This window comes from Ahaetulla prasina, chromosome 17 (assembly GCF_028640845.1).
Source record: "Ahaetulla prasina isolate Xishuangbanna chromosome 17, ASM2864084v1, whole genome shotgun sequence".
Taxonomy (NCBI): Eukaryota; Metazoa; Chordata; class Lepidosauria; order Squamata; family Colubridae; genus Ahaetulla; species Ahaetulla prasina.
In genome coordinates, this window is record NC_080555.1 from 2,773,395 (window position 1) to 2,786,996 (window position 13,602).

General features: G+C 49.2%; 1 protein-coding gene across 7 annotated transcripts in view; it reads left to right on the plus strand.

The window, feature by feature from the left end:
* UBAP2L (ubiquitin associated protein 2 like) overlaps positions 1 to 13,602 on the plus strand; it is a 38,068-nt gene that overhangs the window by 11,343 nt on the left and 13,123 nt on the right. For 5 of the 7 annotated variants that reach the window (XM_058160384.1, XM_058160389.1, XM_058160388.1 and 2 more), the window contains exons 5-14: positions 747 to 918; positions 2,949 to 3,044; positions 3,978 to 4,023; positions 4,994 to 5,103; positions 6,596 to 6,655; positions 9,162 to 9,214; positions 9,325 to 9,410; positions 10,079 to 10,250; positions 11,707 to 11,929; positions 12,202 to 12,467. In XM_058160384.1, the coding sequence (XP_058016367.1) occupies positions 747 to 918; positions 2,949 to 3,044; positions 3,978 to 4,023; positions 4,994 to 5,103; positions 6,596 to 6,655; positions 9,162 to 9,214; positions 9,325 to 9,410; positions 10,079 to 10,250; positions 11,707 to 11,929; positions 12,202 to 12,467 (1,284 nt within the window). The remainder of the gene's footprint in view (positions 1 to 746; positions 919 to 2,948; positions 3,045 to 3,977; positions 4,024 to 4,993; positions 5,104 to 6,595; positions 6,656 to 9,161; positions 9,215 to 9,324; positions 9,411 to 10,078; positions 10,251 to 11,706; positions 11,930 to 12,201; positions 12,468 to 13,602) is intronic. The other 2 variants (XM_058160390.1, XM_058160391.1) reach the window with 1 other exon arrangement.

Genomic DNA, 13,602 nt, shown 5'->3' on the forward strand with positions numbered 1-13,602 from the left:
CTGCCAACCTAGCAGTTCGAAAGCACGTTAAAAAATAAAATGCAAGTGGAAAAATAGGGACCACCTTTGGTGGGAAGGTCACAGCGTTCCGTGCGCCTTTGGCGTTGAGTCACGCCGGCCACATGACCACGGAGACGTCTTTGGACAGCGCTGGCTCTTCGGCTTTGAAACGGAGATGAGCACCGCCCCGTAGAGTCGGGAACGACTGGCACATAAATGCGAGGGGAACCTTTTAGCTCTCCACTGACAACAATTCATTTAATGATTGTTCAGAGTTACAACAGCACTGCCCCCCCAAAAAATGGCTTGGGGCTGTTTTTCACCCTTACGAGACTTGCAGCATGGTCCATGTGCTCAAAATCCAGACCCCTCGCCACCAACTCAGTGAGTTTTGCTCCCTTTTACGACCTTTCGTGCCCCAGTGGTTAAGTGAAGCAACGCAGTTAAGTCTGCATTAAGTGAATCTGGCTTCCCCGTCGACTTCCGCTCGCCCAAAGGGGGAATCTTGTGGCCCTGCAGCCGTCATAAATACGAGCCAGCGGCCGAGCGTCCAAATTTTGATCACGCCAGCATGGGGGACGCGGCCGTAAGTTTGAAAAACGCTCTTTAGAGTCTTCCCCCCCCCCCGCCTTTCAGTGTTGAAAACGGTCATTAAAACGAACGGAGGGCTTCCCTGCCTCGTCCCGTGCATCAATAATAACGGTCTGAATCTCCTTTTTTTTTCTGTTCCTGCTTCCATCTTTTAGCACTCCTGGGAAATGGTGGGGAAGAAGAAAGGCGTGTCGGGACAGAAAGACGGCGGACAGACGGAACCCAGCGAAGAAGGCAAAGAGAACCGGGAAAAAGAGCGGGACTTCAGCCGGCGACGAGGGAGCGCCTTGCCTCGGAGAGGGCGCGGAGCCAGCCGTGGGAGAGAATGTAGGCCCTGATTCTGCATACAAAGCAATAAGACCCTCCAGAGGAGAGGTGCTAAAGGTTCCTTTGCGGCATTTGTGACTCCCAAATCAGGGCCCGTTCTCCTCCGTCCCCTTCCATCACACCCCCTACACCCCCCCCCCCGCCCCTTCCCCAGAGGTCTCTTTGACCTTCAGGCAGGCTGCTTGCTTCCATCCACCCCTGGCAGGAAAGTCGGTCCGTTCCCTGGCTGGGGGGCGCTTCTGATCGTCAAAAGCTCAGCGTCTTTCGACGATCAGAAAGTTCGGCGGTTCGAATCCCTAGTAGAGGTCGTCTGCGCGAGCGGGGGTCGGGGGTTGGACTGGATGACCTCCGAGGTCCCTTCCGACTCTGTTGCTCTCCTCTCTCCCACCGGGGGTGGTGGTGGGTGGGGAGGGGGGATTGATAAGAGTGAAGTCAGCAGTTGGGAGAACCTTCTAGCAGTCCCGTTGAAGGCTTCCACGCCTTGGGCAGGGGGGGGGCTGGACTAGATGACCTGCAAGGTCCCTTTCAGACTCTGTCAATCTGTTCCTGGTGTCCCCGTTCAGAGAGAAAGGATTGCTGGATATGGAAAATCAAAGAGGGGAGGTTTTGTATTTCTGGATACTTGTTTCTTCCTCTTTTCTTTTCTTTTTTGTTGGCTTTTGTTTTTTTAAGAACCCGAAAGTAAATCTCTGGGGAATTACCGTATTTTTCGGATTATAAGACGCACCTAAATTTAGAAGAGGAAAACAACAACAACAAATGTTTTTGGCCTCCCTTTTTGGGGCCTTTTTCCTTTTTTTTTTTTTTTTTTTTGGCCTGTTTCTGAGGCTTTTTTAAGCCCATTTTCGAGGCTTTTTTCGGTCTGTTTTGGGGGCTTTTCAGCCCATTTTCGAGGCTTTTTCAGGCCTATTTTTGAGGGGCCGTTTTTCAGGCATTTTTTGGCCCGTTTTCAAGGCTTTTTTCAGCCCATTTTTTTTTTCAGGGGGACAAATGGGCCGAAAAAAAGCCTTGAAAATGGGCTGAAAAAAAGCCTGAAAAAGACCAAAAAAAGAGAGAAAAAGCCTCAAAAATGGGCCGAAAACAAGGCATGCGGAGGCCAAAAAAAAAAGGCTTGGGGGTGGGCGGGGCTTCAGCAGTATTCAGTCCAAAAGACGCCTGCGTCTTTTGCGAGACAAAAAAGTGCATCTTATAGTCCGAAAAATACAGCATCCTGGCTGAGAAAGTCATGGGGTTTTTTGTTGGGTGGGGGAGATGCCTGGATATAATTAGTCCCTTGAGCCATTGTAAACCCAGCCTTCCACAGCAGGTAGTCCTTGACGTACGACCACCAATTGAGCCCCCAAATTTATATCACCAAGCGAGATGGTTGTGGAGTGAGTTTTGCCCCCGTTTTTTACGACTTGCCTCGGCCCCGTTGCTCAGCAAAACACTGCAGTCGTTAAGTGAGGACCACGGTTGTTAAAGTGAATCTGCCCTCCCTGTGGATTTTGCTTGTCAGGAGGCCACAAAAGGGGATCGCGTGACCCGTCAACCGTCATAAATACGAGTGAAAGTTGCCAAGCGTCTGGATTTTTAATCGCGTGACCCTGGGGGGGCTGCAACGGTCATAAGTGAGAAACAACGGGTCATTCATTCCTTTTTTTTCCCCCCATTGCAGTTGTAACTTTGACTGGCCACTAAATGAGCTGTCGTAAGTCAGGGCCTGCCTATCAAGTTTATTCTCTAGGAAGATTGTTTTAACTTCGTGCTTCTGAGGTTCAGCTTAAAGAACGGGATACAGTGAACGGGTACAATTGCACGCTGGACTGTGGCTTCTCTCCGGTTTTGGGGATACCACACCGTACAACCGTGTGGCTGTTTGTTTGTTTTTCTGGTGGTTGCCACGTTTGAGGCACAACCGAGTCTGTTTACAAGAGGCAACAATATCGATCCGCACGTCGAGCCCCTTTGGTTTTTTCCTTCCATATTTCCCTCTCTCCGTCCTGGATTCCTCGCTTGCAAATCTCCCAGCGCCTTGTTGTGTTTTGCAGTTCGGGGTCAAGAGAACGGACTGGATGGCAGCAAGACCAGTGGCTCTTCCGGCAGAGGCACGGAGAGAGGGCGGCGGGGACGTGGGCGAGGCAGAGGTGAGCCAGGAAGCCCAGGTTGGCCCTGCAACAAATCATCATTTATTGAGAAATTTAAGCATAACAGATCTCGTAAAATGGCTCCTTAAGGAATTGCCAGGAAGGAAATTGTAACAGGAGCTTTTTCACCTTTTGTTTGCCTGAGTTTGCTACTAAGACCACAGGGAAAAAAATCCCATCTCTTGTTGCACAATTTAATGGAATGGAATGGAATAGAAAATTATTAGAATAGGATAGAGAATAGAATAGAATAGAATTAAGAATAGAATAGAATAGAATAGGAATAGAATAGAATAGAATAGAATAGAATTCTTTATTGGCCAAGTGTGATTGGACACACAAGGAACTTGTCTTAGGTGCATATGCTCTCAGTGTACATAAGAACAATAAAATACATTCATCAAGAATAAAAAGATGCAACACTTAGTGATAGTCAAGGTTACTAATAAGCTATCGTACTAGGAATCAAATAATATAATTGAAACAACATACAAGCAACATGGTTATAGTAATAAGTGGGAAGAGATAGATACTAGTAAGGAACAGAAGAAGAATAGTAATACAGTAAATTATTTGACAGTGTTGTGGGAATTAGTTGTTTAGCAGAGTGATGGTGTTCAGGGGGAAAAACTGTTCTTGTGTCTAGTTGTTCTGGTGTGCAGTGCTCTATAGAGTCGTTTTGAGGGTAGAAGTTGAAACAGTTTATGCCCAGGATGTGAGGGGTCTGTAGATATTTTCACAGCCCTCTTTTTGACTCGTGCAGTATACAAGTCCTCAAGGGAAGGCAGGTTGGTAGCCATGGTTTTTTTCTGCAGTTCTAACTATCCATTGATAATTGACAATAATCCGTTGACAACCTGTTTAAAAGCAGATCCTGGGTAACCCATGAATGTTGAAGGGCATTCTAACAGACCCGTAACTCTTTATCTTCAGGCGGCTCTGGACGACGGGGAGGAAGATTTTCTGCCCAAGGCATGGGGTAAGCTTCCCTCCGGGTTTGTGAGTTGGTTCTGTGTCCGATTGCGGTAGCTGTAAAACCCCAGCCGTGTTCCAGGCAGCCGGAGGTTGCAATAAAGGAGGATATTTGCAGCTCGGGGTTGACATAAGGGGCCCTTGATGCTCTCCGAGCTTGGTGGTTTTCTTGCAGACGTTTCATGACCCAAACTAGGGAACAGCATCCGTGCTAGTGACTAGCAGCCAAGCTCGGCGAGCACCAAGGAATGGGTGGTTGGTTGAGAAAGGAAGTGGTTGGTTGGTTGAGTAGAGTAAAGCCATTATGATGCCCTTCCAAACCGTTTGCGCTGGACTCCTCCTAGTTCTGTGGAAGGCTGGTTTAGTATATTTCAGAAGATATGCCAGCCTGACTCAGTGACTCTGGGCTACAAGAACAAGACAAAAGTAACAATACTCCCCCTCCCCTTCCCCAACAATCACACCAACCACTTGATGGGCTCTGTATTACCCCGGGGGGGTCCCCAAGCCCCAAACCAGATCTTCAGGGCTTTGCAAATGAGCAGGGATGATGTTCCACCAGGAGAAAGCCACCACGGAGGTGGCCCTTCTTCCTGGTCCCACCTTCAGGGTGTGTGTTACGGGACCCTCGGTATATACGAGAGGGTCCCATAACACACACCCTGCCTCCCCCATTCTAGGTGGGCCGGATAGATGTCATTGGGACAAAGGCAATAGCAAAGAGGGGGCCGCCACACGGAAGGCCCTTCTTCCTGGTCCCGCCAGGCGAGTTGCAAGATCAGTCCCGCGCACAAGATGGGGTTACCGGTTCCTGGTGAGGAGGCTTGATTCCAGATGGCTTCACGAAGGGCTGATTCACGAATCCACCTGAAGTCTCCTCACCAGGGACTAGTAACCCCATCTTAGCTCAACTACTTATCTCAGGGAACGGCCTCCCGCTGACGTTTCCTTGCTTCCTCCCTCCCCCACCCCCCCAGGACTTTCAACCCCGCGGACTATGCAGAACCCAGCAGCACGGACGAAAGTTATGGCAATAACAGCAACACGTGGAACAGCACGGGAAGTTTCGAGCCGGACGATGGGACGAGTGAGTGACCGGGGTTTGGTACTGCCTTGGTGAGGTGGGGGTGGGGCAGCTAGATCTCTTCCCAAACCGAACGGGGGGGGGGGAGAATCTCCTTGGCCTGGAGGGCCCCATCAGCTGCTTTCGATGTGCAGTTCCAGTTTTTAAGAATTGATGGGGGTCTTCCAACAGCCTTCCTCTCAAATCCCAGGGGATGGGGATGGGGTCCCAGAATCTTGGGACTTAGAAGCATTTAACATCTCCAAGATACCCCTGAAAAATATATGTATGTGATAGAAGAACCTGGTTAATTCTTGTAAGCCTGCTTTTAGGTTAGTGGAATTGCTGGATAATCTTAATTTGTCACGTCTGGAAGCAGGAAGGAGCTGCTAATTTTGTAGAATGGTCCAAAACGCTTTTCCAGTCTCCCTTCCCCCCCCCTTCTGTGGAATCTGCTGGGATTAGGACAAGGATGTGGGAGGGAACTCTTTAAATAGAGGTAGTCCTCAACTTACAACCACAGCAGAGCCCCGGAATTACGTTGCTAAGCGAGACATTGGTTCAGCGAACCCCCACCTCCCGGTTGTACTTCTCTTGCCACCGTTTTTAAGTCAGTCGCTGCAGTCGGGTTAAGTCCGTCGGGTGGTTGTTTAAGAGAATCCGGCTTCCCCGTCAGGTCGCATCCCCTGACTGCCGGGACACCCCCACCGTCATAAATATGAGTCAGTTGACAAGCATCGGGAGTTTTGATCGTGTGGCCGATGGGGATGTCGCTAAGGTCGTAAAGGGTGAAGAAAAAAACCTGGTCCTAAGTCACATTTAAAATTTAAAAAAAAAAAAAAAAGGCAGTGGGAACTTCAAACGGTCACTCAACGGGCGGTTGTAAGTTGAGGACTTACCGAAGTGGTGAGAAAACACTTGCCTGGTGGGTTGACCAGTTCGATGCTAGGTAGAGGCAGATATTTCTCTCTCTCGGCACACTGACGATATATACAGTATGCTGAACAAAACTCCGCACTGGCAACAGGGAAGGGCATCCGGCCAGTAAAACACTCTGCTAGCTCCATTCAGTTGCCCTGACTCCACCCCGCAAGGGATTATGGGATCGTTAAATGATGATGATGATGATGCTTTAGGGTGCTTTGCAGAAAGACTCTGTAACCACCCACCCAATGCTTGGATCAGAGTAGAGCAAAACGAAAAACAACATTTAAGGAAAGGGGTCATATATCCCTCTGTCTATTCCCCCCACCCCCACCCCCCGCAGAACCCCCACTTCCCTCCTCCACTCTTTCTCCATAAGATTTAGACCCCATCATCCCCCGCCCTCCTGATTAGTTAGCACCATTTAAGCTTGTAAACCCCCCCCCTTTCCTCTTTAATTTGACCAATATCCACAGGTATGGGCTGGGGTGGCGGCGGGAGAAAATGGGGCGCCTCGTCTCGCCTTTCGAAGTATTTTGACCATTTTTCCTGTTTTTTGTTCTTTTTCTTTCCCTGTTCTGTTTTGTTTCAGGAGTTGATTACATTAGGGGCGAGGGGTCAAATTATCCCCGAAAATTTGACACTGCTCCTGGTACGAGAAATCCAGGGGCACTTAAATGCCCTCCGGATCTCTTTTTTTTTTATCTTTTTTTTTCTTTTTTTAAAAAAACCAATCTTTTAAAATAAGCTGGAATTTATCTGTGGATATGTTAATTGTCTTGTCTTCCCTCCCCCTTTCCTCCTCCATCTTTTTTGCTCTGTTTTGTTCACTTTAATATTTTTAACGTACTTGCCTGTTGCTTTTTACCACTAATGCTTTTTACTCCTTGCATCCCCAAGTTCGTGGGTTTTTTTTAGGGTGGGTGGGGGAATTTTACCATTTTTTTGAAGTGAAAATTAGCTTTGATTTCCCAGCTTGATTGATGGATTGGCGATTTAATGATGGTTATGGCTTGGAAATAGTGTGGTTTAAAATGATGAACACAAGACAAGCATTCCTCAACCTCATCGGCTTTCAAATGTCAATTAGTTCCCGTTTGGGGTTGGAAAAACAGTTGTAAAAATTGGTTTGTTTAGACAGGGTGCGGTCAAGAACTCTTTCTGGATCTATTGGGGTGATCCAGATTTCCACCAGTGGATCCCGATGTGTTCCATTGGGTTGAAACTGTATTCACATTGTGCTAAGTACCTTGGCTATCTACCAGTCTGAAGGAATTTGGCTGTTGGGTTTTCTGCTGCGATGGTTAGGGATTCTTTTTTTACCAACTAAGTTGTTTTCTGGTGTTCTCCTAGTCTACCTGACTATAGGGTTTTTTTCCCACCATGAAAACGTCTGAATTTTCTAAAGCAAGCCTTCGTGTTGCCTACAGTTAATGCCCAGTTGGAAAACTTAGCATGGGCCTGAGCTACAGAGAGCTCCTGCCTGCCGCGTAGCTTTCCTGCAAGTACATCAACGCTCAATTAAAAAATAACAAATAAACTGGCATTTTAGTAAAGGGGTCAGGATAACAACAGACCTTCTGGGTATCAATTCCTCGATTAAAAAACCTTCCAAAAGTTAATCTGCCTCTCTTTAGACATTCTCTTCTTCTGCCTGACCCTGTTAATTGATCTGGGGGGGTTAGGCAGTGTTGGGGGGGGGAGGAAGCTGGCAGAAACTACGGTAGATAGATATATATATTTTATAACCACCGAGAGCCCTGTGGTTTGATTTCCCTTCCTGCTGCCTTTTCCTAGACCTTGAAATGAACTTCTGAAAGTTTATCTACTGGAAAAAGGGGTTAGTCTGTCAGCCGTGGGAAGGATCTAGGGATATTCCGGTGAGGTGGGCGGTCTCCGTGCTGTTTTCAGTCCAAAATGCTTAAAGTTAAACACCGACCAATTTTTTGTCCTTAAGCTTAAAATCTGTGTCCAAAGACAGAGGTCGGTGGCCTGCCGCCCCAATCATCCGGTCACAGGCGAAATTCGAAAGAAAGATAATTTCGGAAGGCTGGGAAGCCATCAGAGTTGGAAGCTAGCTTAGACTTGGGGGATGGTTTGATCGTGATGATTAAGATCTAGGTGGTTGGATCGACCTTAGAATTGCGGGTGGTTAGATCTTGATGGTTAGATCTAGCTTAGATTTGGGAATGGTTAATTTTTGATGACTAGACCTAGCTTAGATTGGGGGATGGTTAGATCTTGATTAGATCTAGATGATTAGATCTAGCATAGATTTGGGAATGGTTAGATCAGAGATCTTCAAACTGGGCAGCTTTAAGATTTGTGGACTTCAACTCCCAGAATTCTCCAGCCAGCTATGCTATGGTGGCTGGAGAATTCTGGGAGTTGAAGTCCACAAGTCTTAAAGCTGCCCAGTTTGAAGACCTCTGGGTTAGATCTTGATGACTAGATCTAACTTAGATTGGGGGTGGTTAGATCTTGATTAGATCTAGCAAAGATTTGGGAATGGTTAGATCTTGATTAGATCTAGTATAGATTGGGGATGGTTAGATCTTGATTAGATCTAGCAAAGATTGGGGATGGTTAGATCTTGATTAGATCTAGCAAAGATTTGGGAATGGTTAGAACTTGATGACTGGATCTAACTTAGATTGGGGATGGTTAGATCTTGATTAGATCTAGCAAAGATTTGGGGATGGTTAGATCTTGATTAGATCTTGATTAGATCTAGCTTAAACTCGGGAATAGTTAGATCCTGGCGATCAGATCTTGATGATTAGATCTAGCTTAAACTTGGGGGTGGTTCAGTCTCTCCAGAGGGGCGTGAGTTACATGGCAGGATAAAATCCCCCCCCTCCCCAAGTCCCTCTCTCCCGAGGGGGTTCCAGGCTCCAGCCTCTTTGCTTTGGTGGTGGCCGGGGTGGGGTGAGGGGGGGGATTGTACGTTGAGCTGCTGTGCCCCTGCCCCCCCCCAAAAAAGCTTCTGTCTGTCTGGGCAAGGATTGCCAGCCTGCTTAGCTCTTTGCATTGCTCTTTGAAAACTCCCTCCTCCTCCTCCTCCTCCTCCTCCTCCTCTTCCTTTGTTTTGTAACCGGTGCTTAAACTGACTCCCCCTTCCCCCCCCTCACCTTTGATCTCTGGCTCTTCCTCTGCAGGTGCCTGGAGGACAGCAACGGAGGAGTGGGGGACCGAGGACTGGAATGAAGATGTAGGTAAACCCCCTCCCCAATTCCTTCTTCTAATTTTATGCTTCATGAACTTGGGCAGCTTTCATTGCATTCTTTTCTTTTCTTTTCTCTCTCTCTCTCTCTGCTCCAGCTTTCAGAAACGAAGATCTTCACTGCCTCCAATGTCTCCTCGGTGCCGCTGCCTGTGGAAAATGTGACCATCACAGCTGGACAGAGGTGGTTCCTTTTGTCTCACTCTCTCTCTCTATGTGTGTCTGTCTGTCTGTCTAATCTATCTCTCTATCTATCTCTCTATCTCTCTATCTATCTGCAGTCCTTGATGCTCTCTGAGCTTGGCTGCTTTCTTGCCAGACCTTTCATGACCCAATTAGGTAATACCATCCATGCTGGAAAGGAGTGGGGTTTGTGGAGAGGAGGAGGAGGAGGAGGATTGCGGGATCCTTCTCTGAGCTGAGTAGTTTCCTTGCAGACTTTTCATGACCGAACTAGGTAACATCATCAGCATCAGAGTGAAGTATGGCTTGTGGAAAGGAGGAGGAGGAGGAGGAGGAGACCATAATGTCCTTGATACTTTCTGAGCTTGATGGTTTTCTTCCAGCCCTTTCATGACTCTCTTTTTAAATTTCGCTCTGTTAAGAGTGCAAACCCCATTCCCTCTCTAAGCACTGATGACGTTCCCTAGTTTGGTCACAAAACGTCTGCAAGAAAACATTCCAGCTCGAGAGAGCAATCAAGACCCCCACATTTCAACCCTGAGCTACGAATATACTCTCTTCTGCCCTTAACATTTGGGCATTTATTTATTTATTTGGTCGGTTTTTATTAACACCCACCCTGCCTCCCAATCTCAAGGTGTTTTGACTCCTGGTGTTTCTCCCATCTAGAATCGACCTTGCAGTGCTCTTAGGAAAGACACCTTCCTCGCTGGAGAACGAATCGTCCAACTTGGATTCCTCCCAAGCGCCGGCTCTCAACCAGCCCCTGGTGTTCAGCAATTCGAAGCAAAGCACCGTCTCACAGTCGAGTTCGGCCAACACCTTCTCCCACCATGGCATGGTAAGGAAACGGCCCGTGTAAGGAAACCAGCCTTCCCAATAAAGCTAAAAGTTTAAAAAAAAAAAATCTTCCAGAACTTCAAACTCCTTCTCCATAGTTTAGGGAGGATTCCCAACCTCTGGAACTCAAGAGCAGTGGGGGTCTCCAATCTCGGCAACTTTTAAGACTTGTGGGCTTCGACTCCCAGCTTTGCTGGCTGAGGAATTCTGGGAGCTGAAGTCCACAAGTCTTAAAAGTTGCTGAGATTGGAGACACACACACACCCCGGCCCCGCTCAAGAGGATCTTGGTTGGGTGTTTTTAATTTGATTTCCAGGAAAGAATGGTGTCTTGAGTTTGTTAGTAGTTGTTCACTGGGTTAGGGATATATTTTTTTTTCTTTTACAGTCTTTCACCATGAGTTGTATTGGGTTGTGGGGAGGAGGGTACAGGAAGGGAGGCTCAGCCAGTCTCGCTGTACACATGTTGGACTCTTGACAATAAAGGTTTGAACTGAATTTGAATTGAGTTGAGAAATTTTATTCTCTGTGCCTGTTTTTGCATTTGGTCCATTAAGCCTGGGTTAGAGCTGGCCCCTGGGGTGCAGATATAATTGCATTGGTATATAAATGGCTAGTATGGATGTGTCTTGTTGCAGGGATGGGTGGGTGTTATTTTATTATTTTTCTTTTTTCTTATTGTTATTCCTTTTATATGCTGTTTTTATATCCTTGTAAGCCGCTTTGAAGGGACGTGGTGGCTAAGACGCTGAGCTTGTCGATCGCAAGGTCGGCAGTTCAGCGGTTCGAATCCCTAGCGCCGCGTAATGGGGTGAGCTCCTGTTCTTTTTCCCAGCTTCTGCCAACCTAGCAGTTCGAAAGCACATAAAAAATGCAAGTAGAAAAATAGGGACCACCTTTGATGGGAAGGGAACAGCATTCCGTGTGCCTTTGGCGTTTAAGTCATGCCGGCCACATGACCACGGAGACGTCTTCGGACAGCGCTGGCTCTTCGGCTTTGAAACGGAGATGAACACCGCCCCCTAGAGTCGGGAACGACTAGCACATATGTGCGAGGGGAACCTTTACCTTTTAAGCTGCCTTGAGTCACCATGTTGCGAGTAGGCGGCAATATAAACCTTCTAAATAAATAAATATATTTTTAAAGATACAGCTGGGCTTGTTGGCTGGAAAGCCAGCAGCCCAGGTTCGAGACCCGGGTGCCAGACGACAGGGTGAGCTCCTGTCCTCCCCTCAGCTTCTGCCAACCTAGCAGTTCAAAAGCATGCAGAGGCGAGTAGATAAATAGGTACCATTTCGATGGGAAGCGAACGGCACTCCATGACATCATGATGGCCACGTGACCATAAATATCTTCGGACAGCACCGGCTTCATGGGGAACTCTTCCCCCCCCCCTCCCCCTGTTGTTTTGAGAATCCGGGTTGATTGTGGCTGTGCGTCCTTTTCCCCCGCTTCAGGCTGGCGTGCTTGGAAAGGGCTTCAGCGAAGTGGGGGAGGGGAAGAGCAGCAGCAGTACCGCCACCACCACCACGACCGGCTCTCAGTTCCTGGAGCAGTTCAAGACCGCCCAGGCCCTGGCCCAGCTGGCGGCCCAACATCCCCAGCCATCCGGAAGCAGCAACGCGGCCTCCTCATGGGATATCGGCAGCACGAGCCAATCCTCCTCCCTTGTGCAGTATGGTAAGAAGTTCCAGCTGGGGGGGCGTAAGAGAGGAGCTATAATGAGACGTGGGAGGGGACGAGGAGACCCTGCCTAGGGCCGTGATGGCAAACCTATGGCATGCATGCCAGAGGTGGCACACAGAGCCCTCTGTGGGTATCACACACACACACACCCATAATATCTAGATGTTTTGCCCAAGGAACCTGTTCGCCTTCTCTGCAAAGGGAGACACCCCCCCATGCCAACTCTCTCTCCCTCTCCCTCTCCCGCTCTCCCGGTGGGCCCGCAGACCTAAAGAACCCCTCGGAACCGGCGGTGCACAGCCCCTTCACCAAACGGCAGGCCTTCGCCCCCACCTCCGCCATGATGGAAGTGTTCCTCCAGGAAAAGCAGCCGGTGGCCACGGCCTCCTCCGTTTCGGCTCCGCCGCCTCCGTCCTCCCCCCTCGCCACCAAAACCAACCCGGTCTCCCAGATGTCGCCGGATTCCTCCAGCCCTCAGCCGGCCCAGCAAAAATTAAAACAACAGAAGAAGAAGGCCTCCTTGACATCAAAGGTGAGAGAGCAGAAGAGGGGTGGGGGCGACCTCTTTCACATTGCATCTGTTGTCCCCCTTTTTTGAGGGGGGGTGCGGGGATGACACAGGCCCTGAAATCCTGGTCTCAAGCTGGCTAACTAGGACACACATCCTAAATTAAAGTATTTAAATTAAATTAAGGCGGTTGAGAGATGCTTCTCTAGGCTAAGGGGCTGCTACTTGAAATCCAAGGGCCACAGCTCTGCTTGGCTCCTGCGGCCCTTTAACAGGTGACAACTTTTACCCGGCTGAATGGGGGTGTCGTGTCCCACTCCTCCGCTGACGGCCGGGTCAGGGAAATCCGAATCAGGCTTGCCTCTGCAGCTCTGCCAAAGTCCTAGCAAAGTCCTCAGGGCAGGCAGGAGACCAGAAAGTGACTTCAGCAAGATATGTTTAGACTTTGCCTGACTCAGAGAATGCCAGAAAGCAGATCCTTTATATAGGCCATGGGGTGTGGCTCCATGACTCAGCACTTATCCAGGCCTGCCCCTCCCTTCCTTCTGTTGCCTCCGCCTATCAAGTCTTCTGACGCGAGGGTCACTCCAGTCTGCAGCTGTTGGCAATTGACCTCCCTCAGGCTCACATGCTGTGGGGGAGGGGGAGGGGTCTAGTTGCTCCGTTTGCCTGGGCATGGAGCCAGGGCTGGGGCCGGGGAGTGCTCCCTCCTCCTCAGCCTGTCTGGGCATGGAGCCAGGGCTGGGGCCGGGAGGCATACTAGGACATTCCTCCGTGTTCGGAAGCAGATAAGAAGGCCCCGGCTGTGGTGAGATCGGACGAGACACAATGGGAGGGGGGGGGAACAGTGCAGGTGAATTTAGTCACTTTTAAAGGGAAACCAATGGAGTTCTTGTCTTTGCAAAGGTGAAAACGCTTGATTTAGGAATGTCTCCCAGCAAGCGTGGTTTGGATCGATCCGGCCTTAGGCCGGCCGCATGCCAGTAGACCCTTTTGGGCTCGGACATAGCCTTAAAGGGGGGACGGCGCATGCCATAGCAATCGCCAGGGTCATGGGCGAATTCGCTGTTGCAGCTACACAGCTGCCCTGCTGCCCCATGATGCCTGAACAAGCGGGCATCTTGCCTCCCCGCTCTGGCGGGTGACTGGGAACAGAGCG